This window comes from Vombatus ursinus, unplaced genomic scaffold, assembly GCF_900497805.2.
Source record: "Vombatus ursinus unplaced genomic scaffold, bare-nosed wombat genome assembly UNPS02011916.1, whole genome shotgun sequence".
Taxonomy (NCBI): Eukaryota; Metazoa; Chordata; class Mammalia; order Diprotodontia; family Vombatidae; genus Vombatus; species Vombatus ursinus.
Genome location: NW_020951694.1, coordinates 4,425,347 through 4,435,584, shown reverse-complemented (window position 1 = coordinate 4,435,584; position 10,238 = coordinate 4,425,347). Strand labels below are relative to the sequence as shown.

Below are 10,238 nucleotides of genomic sequence, written 5' to 3'. Positions count from 1 at the left end.
CTGTGTATGACAAGGAAATATATGCCTAATGGTGGAATCTCTAGGTCTAAGGGTATGGGAGCATAACATGGTATAGTGGAAAGAGCAATGGATCAGTAGTCAGAGGATGTGGGTTCAAATGCTGCCTTTCCTTCCTACCTGTAGGACTTTGGCCAAGTCATTTTACCTTCATAAGCTTCAGTTTCTTCATCTGTAAAATGAAGGGATTAAATTAAATAGTCTTAGATGTCCCTTCCAGAGGATTTTATGATCACTTTCATCCAAGGGTCCTGTTTAAATCAAGAAAGGAGGCTACATTTACTACTTGGTGTATTAAAGCTGTTTATTGGAAAGACTATTCAACAGAGAGGTGTGTACTTCATCTGTAATCAGTTCTGGCCCCCAGATTTTGGAATATACTTGGTCATATTAAAGTAAAGCTTTTACTTCTGACAGGAACTAACAATCACCCATAATGTGGTACAATTCTTTTTTTTTATTAATTTATTTTGATTTATTAACAATCACTTCCATATGTTTTTGAGTTTAAAATTTTTCTCCCCCTTCCTCCCCACCACCCTCCCCAAGATGGCACACAATCTGATATAGGCTATAATATACATTCTTATTAAACATATTTTCACATTAGTGATGTTGTAAGTAAGAATTAGAACCAATAGGAGGAACCACCAGAAAGAGGAATCAAAACTCAACAGAAGAAAAAAAAAATAGCAAATAGTATGCTTCGATCTGCATTCAAACTCCATAGTTCTTTCTTCTTTGTGGATAGCATTTTCCATCACGAGGCCTTTGGAGATGTCTTAGATCCTTGCATTGCTAAGAAGAGTTAAGTCTATCAATATTAGTCATCGCACAACATGGCTGTTACTGTGTACAACATTCTCCTAGTTCTGCTCACTTCATTCAGCATTAGACCATACAAGTCTTTCCAGGTTTTTCTGAAGTCTGCCTGTTCATCATTTCTTACAGCACAATAGTATTCCATTATATTCATATACCACAACTTGTTCAGCCATTCCCCAATTGATGAGCATCCTCTCAATTTCCAATTCTTTGCCACCACAAAAAGAGCTGCTATAAATATTTTTGTACATGAGTACATGAGTAACATGAGTACATGAGTGGGTCCTTTTTCCATTTTTATGATCTCTTTGGGATATAGCCTTAGAAGTGCTATTGCAGGATCAAAGGGTATGCACATTTTTATAGCCCTTTGGGCGTAGTTCCAAATTGCTCTCCAAAATGGTTGAATCATTTCACAACTCCACCAACAATGCATTAGTGTTCCAATCTTCTCCAACATTTATCATTTTCTTGTTTTGTCATCTTGTCCAATCTGATAGATGTGATGTGGTACCTCAGAGTTGTTTTGATTTGCATTTCTCTAATCAATAGTGATTTAGAGCATTTTTTCATATGACTATAGATGGCTTTAATTTCTTCATCTGAGAACTGCCTGTGCATATCCTTTGACCATTTCTCAATTGGGGAATGACTTGTATTCTTATAAATTTGACTTAATTCTCTATATATTTTAGAAATGAGGCCCTTATCAGAGAGACTGGTTGTAAAAATTCTTTCCCAGTTCTCTACCTTCCTTCTAATCTTAGTTGCATTGGCTTTGTTTGTGCAAAAACTTTTCAATTTAATGTAATCAAAATTATCCATTTTGCTTTTCTTAGTGTTCTCTATCTCCTGTTTGGTCATGAATTCTTCTGTTCTCCATAGATCTGATAGGTAAACTATTCCTTGCTCTCCCACTTTGCTTACAGTATCAGCCTTTATATCTAAATCATGAACCCATTTTGACTTTATTTTGGTATACGGTGTGAAAATGTGGTACAATTCTTAATTAGGTGGCTGCTTGATAGGATTTTCTGTGTTAGGACTATCTGGAGTCTATTGCCATTGGATTCCAGTCTCTTGCCTCCCCACCAGAAGTCTATAGGGGTCAGGCTGCCCTATATAAACAAGACTGCAACCACAGACTGTTCTTTGAGTCACCTTTACAGGCCCACCCCCACTCCACAACTAAATTTGTTCTAGTAGTGATTTTGGCTCTTCAATAGACCTTGGGCAAAATTCCATCTCTCTGAGACTTTTTTCATCTGTAAAATGAAGGGGTTAGATTAAGGTCAGGGGTTCTTAATTTTTTTTGTTTTTGGTCATGTACTCCTTTATCAGTTTTATGAAGTTTTACGGACCCCTTCAAAGCATAATGTTTTGTACCTGCATTCAAAATTGAAGGAAATGTTAAATTTCAGTTAGAGGTTAGTGAAAATAAAGATGTCAACTTTTTCCCCCATTCCAGTTGACAGAAGAATCCCTGATATTTGATCCAAGTACTATGGACCCTAGGTTAAGAACTCCTGGGATAGATAAGTATCTCCCAGATCTAAATCCTAGCATTCATTAATGCAAGGAAATATAGAAATTACCTACTCCCCTTCATTTTACAAATGTTCAAAATATGACCTAACAAGTAGGTAATCAATGAGTATTTGCTGAATGAATGATTGCATGAATGAGTGAATGAATGAATTCTGCAACCCCCTACACCTGCCATTCTGGTTCTTTTGCCTTGCCTGAGGATGTTTGCCTTGCTCTGCCCCACTGTTTTACCTATCAAACTGCAGAAGTTAAAAGATGTCAGCTTCCTGCAAATATCTATGCTGACCACATGCTCAGTTTACTTGTATTCATCCAGGCTGTGTTTGTTCTAGGCTTTGGTCAATGCCTTTAGAAATGTGTACTGTGGGTCACAAGAGAGGGCACAAAGATAAGCTAGTCAAAGTTCAATTGCACATAACACAGCTCCTATGTTTTCCTCTAGGGGCAGGACAGGGTCCATCCTCTTCAGTGCACAGATCATTTCAGCAAAACATGGGGTGGGGAGCATTCTGAAAAGGAATGTCCTCCTAGTCCTGGAATAAAATACTTTAGGCCTCTCAAATTAAACCCTGTAAACTAGGATTTGGGAGCCAGCAGAAGCAGGAAAGGCAAAGAGAGGGGCATTCCTGTGACTTGGAAATACCGGGCAGGTTCAGGGTTGCAATGAGGACACTACCTCAACTGGCTGTTCTCCTGCTCCTCCTAAGGGTAGTGGTCCAACGGGAGGGACCATCTCGTGAGTCTAAGGGTAGTGGTCAGCAGGTGGGGTGGGTCAATGGGAAGAAAACAGGAGTGAAGTAGTGGGTGAGTCCTACCTCCACCTTCATCCTCATCCCCACCTCTTTTCCCTACAGAACAGGAATTAGGAGAAAGAGGTCTTATTGTTCTTTAAATTTTTCTGCCTTGTTTGGATTTCCCCCTATTCCTTACTCATGGTGGATCCCATAGCTATCGTCTGTTTCCTTCTCAACTCTGTCCTCCTAGTACTACCCTGATCATTTTACTACTAATAATTTTAAGTTAAATTTGCATAGTGCTTTCTCATATTTTATTTGATCCTGAAAAAGAAAAAAAAAACTATGAGATTTTACATAATCATAGGATCATTGATTTGGAGTTAGAATGGACTTTACAGGCAATCTTGTCCTAGCCCCTCTTTTTACAGCTGAGGAAAAGTGAGGCCCAGAGAGATTAAGGGACTTGTCCAAGGTCACACAATATTTCGGAAGAGTTGTAACAGGAATTCCAGGTATTCTGTCCTCTTTCTTTTTTCTCTTAGTTCCATCTTCTTTATCCTCAAACTAGAATTCATGGCTTCCGGAAAGAGGTCATTGCCTCAATCTTTGTCCCCGTAGATTCCACCTAGTAACAGATGACATTTATATAATTTGTATAAATCACTGGTTAAAGGATCTGAAGAGCAGCTAATTCAGAGTTATTGCACTCACTCTATCTCTGCTAAGCGCTTGATTCAGATTCTTTGTCATCTCCAGGGTCTCATTCTCTTCAATTTCTCTTCATGGGGGCATCACATCCTGATTTAGGACTCCCTTCATTTGTAGCCCTTGGCTATGTGGATGAGCACTTATTTGTGTACTATGATCATGAAAGCCGAAAGGCAAAACCCCGGGGCCCATGGATACAGAAGGATGAAACAGATACGTTTTGGATGAAACTTACTCAGAGTCTGAAGGGATGGGATCACATGTTCATTATCGACCTTTGGACCATAATGGACAATCACAGCCAAGGTCAGGGTAAGTATTTGAAGTACTTTACAATAGCATAACTTTTCCTTTCAGTACCCTCAGTACCAATTTGGAACTAGAGCAGGTGGATCTGAGACTAGGAGGACAGGGAAAGGTGCAGCTTACATTTCTCAGTCAACACAGAGTAGTCATAGTAATTAGTACTTCTATTCTGAAATAGTCACAGCAGGAGGGACTCCCAATTACTGTATATAGAATGAATGAATAAGCATTAAGTCCTATGATGCATCAGGCCCTATGCTAGGTGCTGGGGATATAAAAATAAATCTGAGACAATCCCTGCCCTCAAGGAGCTTAAATAGGGGAGTGGTAGCTAGAGAGGGAAGTTTTGTTCTGGGGAGATACAGAGATGACAAGTGAAACCACAGGAGAGTCAACTGACATTTCCTTTACAAAAGTAACAATAGTGTTAATTTAATTACTGTTCCCAAAGCAAGAGGTGGAAAGAGATTGGTTGCTCTGCACCTAGGGTGGATGGTTAGAGTGGATACGAAGTATAATCTAGAGCTGGCTAGATTTAGTGATTTAGGTGAATTTCCATTCATTCACATACTGATTAAGACCCCTCAGAAGGACAGGAGGATAAGGGAAGGCCTCTGGAGCTCTGATCTAGGGACTGCTATCCCAGATGGGGAAGGGTAGATGATGGAGAGGTAGAATCACAGAACATTAGAGCCAGAAAAGAACATACAGTGCAATTTATAGATGAGGAAACAGGACCAGAAAGCTTAAATAATTTGTCCAGATCACATGAGTTAATGGAAGAACTGTGACTTGTAGTATTTCTGGATCATTTTGTGTCCTACTTACAAGTTATCATAGCTACTCTACATACTCTATGTCAAGAATAGAATATATAATGTTTTTATCTTTTCATCTTTCCTTTAAAAAAAATATGCTGGTAACTGAACCACAAGCCTTATTCCTAAGATCCAGTTATCTTTGAAACCTCCATCTTCTAGGCGACCAGGAAGGGTAGAACTTACAATTAATTATGAAATGGAGTACACAAGGAATTTATTCTTCCACAGTTGAGAAAACAATATAAGTAAACAACATACAAGAAATATCATAAGACTTTTGCTTTTTATTAGTCCTAAGAGGGACACAGCCAAAAAAAGTAAAATGCCAAGATAGGACTTGGGGTTCAGCTATAAGTTTTCTCATTCCCCCACCTCAGGGCCTTCCTCTTCAGTTTTGCATAGGAAAAGGAGATCTTTTTAGAAAGAAAGTCCTGGATTATTTATACTGAAAAAGAAAAAGTGTTAGGCATGATATCCCTTGAGATATGTGTGTATGTACACACATACATATATATGTATATATGCATATTACATATATGATATAGTCTTTGAGGTTTAAAGAGACATTTACAGTAGAATTCTTCAGTTTTGATAACTGGTGTGGGTTTGGGGTTGTCAGGTTCTCATATACTACAGGTAATGCTTGGCTGTGAGCTCCTGGTGGAAGACAACAGAAGCAGAAGTTTCTGGAAATATGGCTATGATGGTCAAGACTATCTCATCTTCCATCCAGAGACAACGAACTGGACAGCAGTTCAGCCTGAAGCCCAGGCCACAAAGCAGGAATGGGAGATGAACAAGATCCGAGCAAAGCAACATCGAGCTTACCTAGAAAGAGACTGCCCCGAGACGCTACAAAGATACTTAGACATTGGAAGTGAAATCCTGAATAAAAAAGGTATAATGATGACAAAGTTCCTCCCAAGTTCTCATTCTTCTTCTCATTCTCTTTCTCTCCCCACATATATACATATATGTGTGTGTGTGTTTGTGTGTATATATTATATATAGATATACAGATATATATATATTCCACTTTTAAGGTTAGGACATTTGTGTGTTTGAAGCCTATCTCTCTCTATGACCCCAGTCACTGGGATGAGGCAAACTGATAGCTTCAATCTCCCTGCAAATGCCTAACAGGACTAGTGAGATCATGGTGCTAATTTCATTAGGTTTATAGATTTCATCCTTGGATGAACATCACAAACAGATAACGTGTGCCAAGGATAGAGACTGTACATTCACACTGGGTATCAATGTTACAAAGGGATCCCCTTGCTTGGTGACAAGGAAAAGTTATTAATATAATCACTAATGTAAAACTATTCAAAACAAATAATAATGGTAGGCTAAAACAACATTGTCTTTATTTAAAATGGAAAACCTCATTGAGAGAGAGGACAGAAGCAGAAAAGAGGAACTCAGTTTGTCTTCTTCCACTTTTTTAGTATAAATAATCCAGGACTTTCCTTCTTAATTTCCCAGATCTCCTTTTCCCATGCAAAATTGAAAAGGAAGGACCTGAGATGGGGGAATGAGAAAACTTACAATTGAAACCCAAGTCCTATCTTGGCATTTTATTTTTTTGGCTGTGTCCCTCTTAATAATAAAATATATTAATAAATACAAATTAATCATTAATAAATCTTAAAATACTAAAATTAAAAATTACTAAAAAGCAAAAGCCTTATGTTGTTTCTTGTATGTTATATTGTTTTCTGAAGAGAAAGAGCCTTGAGAAAGGCTCCTTACCTTTTCCTTTTACCTACATTTTCAGTGCCCCCATTGGTGAGAGTGACCCGACACATCACTCATGAAGGTGTTATCACTCTGAGATGCCAAGCTCACAACTTCTCCCCAGTGAACATCACATTGGCCTGGTTATGGGATGGGAAGCAACTGAACCAAGGAACTAAGCTTGGGGACATCCATCCCAGCGGGGATGGAACCTTCCAGATATGGATAGCTGTGGATGTTACCCCAGGAGAAGAACAGAGATATGCCTGCCAAGTAGAGCACCCAGGATTAGACCAGCCCCTCATTATGACCTGGGGTATGGACCAGAATGAAGACCGCAGAGAAGAGGGAATCTTTCCATGTGGGAAAAAAAGAAGTGATCTGTCTGGGCTGTAGAACCCAGAAGAATTCTGGGGACTATGCTTTGATGAGGGGCTGGGGGGGAGGGGCTGGGGCTGGTGGAATCACAAACCCCTAACCTCCCTATCCTGTTTCAGAGCATCGTCCACTGTCTGTCACCCTGGCTACTGGGATCACCACCGGGATCATTGTTAGCATTATCATTACCACCATAGTTGTCATCATCTGGAAAAAGAGGAAGGTGTCAAGTAAGTCGAAAAAAGAAAAGTGATTTTTACCTCGCTGATTGTAGTAGCCCCTGGGACATACTGACTTATTTGGCATAGTTAAATGGTTCAACATCAGAAATGGGCATGGTTTTATCAATGGAAATGGCATTAAATAAGATGCATTACTATTACCTCTGCTCCTATACCCTAAGGACCATGGGGACTTTCCTTCTAATTTGCAGCTAAAACCTCCAATATGCCTCATTCTACTAGATTGTGAGCTCCTCAAGAATAGGAACTACTTTTTCTTTTTCTGTACGCAGTACTTAGCACATACTTTGCAAAAAAGTAAGGGCTTAATAAATACTTTTTCCAACTGATCATTCTACTATTGTCTTGCCAGAGCACCCTGCCCCTTGGCCTAAGCTGCTTATTCCTTACTTGTCCCTGGAGTTGAGTCTGGTGGAGCCACACACCCCTCCAACATCGTCCCTCCTAGCTTTCCTCGGGATTTACCAGGGCTTTTGCCCAGAAAGAGAAGGAAATCATGTTTCCACCAAAATTGAAATGTGGAGATGGTCTTTGGGGCTGAATAACCCAAAACGGGAAAATGAGGTTTAAAATTAAGGGAAAAATTAACTGTAACTCTCATTTTCCCTGTCTGTCATCACAAGGCTTCTTATCTCCACAGGAGGATTGATCAGGAACTATATCCTGACTGAAGGTAAGTAAGCAAGACATATAAAGAAGCCCGAGGAAAGATGTCACACACCATTTTTTTTTTACATACCTCAGAAGTTACAGTATATTCTACTGAGGGGACAGGAAAATTATAAATCAGTAGTTATTTACTGAATATCTGAATATCTACTATAAAAATAAATAACACTTTTATGTAGTGCTTACTATATGCCAGGTACCATGCTAAGCCCTTTACAAATATTATCTCATTTGATCCTCACAACAATCCTGTGAAGTAGTAGGTCCTATTATTATCCCTATTTTACAGACAATGAAACTGAGACTAACAGGAGGTAAGTGACTTGCCCAGGCTCACACAGCTAGTAAGTTTCTGAGGCTACTTTTAAACTCAGGTCTTCCTAACTCCAGGGCTTCTGCTCTATCCACTCCACACAACCTAACTGCCCTATCAAAGGTTGTGGGCAGGAAATGTTGAGAGGAAAGGTCCAGGGTACTATTCAAAATAAGTTTTTCAAGTCGACCAAGGTTCTTTTTCCAATACCTTCTACTACTACTCTGTGCACTGTTCACTTCCTAAGGTAGCTCATTTTCTCTCCTAGTATTATCACCTCCATACTGATGCCAAATTTATATCTCTATCCTTGACCACTGAAATGCCTCTACGGGTATTCCAATATGATCTTAGATTCAAGATGTCCAACACTTCACTTACTGACTTTTCAATTTCTCTCAATGGCACCAATATTTTCACAGTCATTCAGCTTCCCTAACTGGAGTCATCTTTAACATCTCACTCTCCTTTATCTCAACTATCCAGTTTGTCACCTAGTCCTATTATTTTTTTCTTTTTAATGTCTCTAAGCTTAAATTCTTCCTCTCCATTCCCACTGCCACCACCAGATTCATATCACTGTGTCTGGATTATTGCAATAATCTCCTAATTTCCTTAATTCCAGTCTCATTAGAGGCTGTTCCACACACCACCAGATTAATTTTCCAAAACCATCACTCTACCATATTTAAGAGAGCTGCTATGTAGACCTTGAGTGACTGTAGGAGGGAGACAGGAGAGATCATGATATTGAAAGTAATATGAGGTGTCTCAACTCTCTTCCCATGCTGCATTTCTTTTCAGTAAACTGATCCAGCTGGAGGAGAAATAGTAAGAGTTGGACATTCTGCTAATCATCAGCTGCCAATAATCCCAGTGGAAAGAGCCCTGGAAGGTGGCTATATACCCATCACCACCATCCTTTCACCTTCTACATTACCCATGGACATCAAAGGATCCAGACTCTGAGTGGGTCTCAGACTCTCTTCTGAACAATATTAGAGTTCATGTTATCCCTCAATGGCAGTTCCCTGAAGATAAACATAGGACACTGATTAAAGTTATGATAAAATTGGCAGAGTCTGTTTCATAGGGTTTCTGAATCTTGATGGAATTGCTATAGTATTCAGCCACAAACAACAAGTCTCTGGAGAATTTATTCAATCTCAAAAGAGAATGCTCTTTAGTTAATTTACTTTCACAAGTGACTCTCACTTATCATTTCTAGTCTTCTTTTATATTTCTCTCCCTCAGGCATTCTCCATTCCAGTCAAATTGGCCAGCTAACTGTACATAGCATCATATCTGCCACCTAGGTGCCTTTACATAGGTTGTGCCACCATACCTAGAATGCACTCCCTTCATCTTCTCTGCCTCAGACAAGTCCCTGACATTCAACCAAGCACAGCTCAGATGCCACCTCATATATAAACCCTTTCCTGATTTAATTGTATACTATTCTCTCCCTCTTTAAACGATTTTGTATGTCCTTTGTACTTACTTATCTGTATAAATCTTATCTGTATACAGTTGGTAGAATGTAAACTCCTTGAGGAAAGACTATTTTGTTTTTGTCTTTATATAGTGCCTTGCACATAGTAGCCACTTAACGTTTGTTGAAGTTGAGGTAACCCACATTGGTCATTTACAACAGACGCTCCCTCTTTGTGATTAAGTTTATGTAAGAGCCTACATTTTTATTTATATATATATGTATATATATATTATACATACATACAAATTTGGGGGGGGGGCGTTTAGGCAATTGGGGTTAAGTGACTTGCCCAGGGTCACACAGCTAGTAAGTGTTACGTGTCTGAGGCCATATTTGAACTCAGGTCCTCCTGACTTCAGGGCCGGTGCTCTATCCACTTCTCCACCTAGCTGCGCTGAGAGCCTACATTTTTGATATGAAGGTTATGTAGTGAACATT

The 10,238-nt window shown here is 39.3% G+C and overlaps 1 protein-coding gene across 5 annotated transcripts; it reads left to right on the top strand.

Moving 5' to 3' along the window:
• Window positions 1-1,773: 1,773 nt before the first annotated feature.
• HFE (homeostatic iron regulator) lies at window positions 1,774-9,878 on the top strand. Of its 5 annotated transcripts, none has more exons than XM_027857022.1 (7): window positions 1,774-3,127; window positions 3,885-4,148; window positions 5,697-5,861; window positions 6,744-7,019; window positions 7,201-7,311; window positions 7,964-7,996; window positions 9,110-9,878. In XM_027857022.1, exons 1-7 carry the CDS (start codon window positions 3,055-3,057, stop codon window positions 9,115-9,117), a joined length of 930 nt encoding a protein of 309 aa, XP_027712823.1. In that variant the 5' UTR covers window positions 1,774-3,054; the 3' UTR covers window positions 9,118-9,878. The 5 variants fall into 5 exon arrangements, with proteins under 5 accessions (XP_027712823.1, XP_027712819.1, XP_027712820.1 ...); XM_027857018.1 differs by having other exon boundaries at window positions 5,583-5,861; XM_027857019.1 differs by having other exon boundaries at window positions 5,583-5,861; window positions 7,947-7,996.
• Window positions 9,879-10,238: the final 360 nt, after the last annotated feature.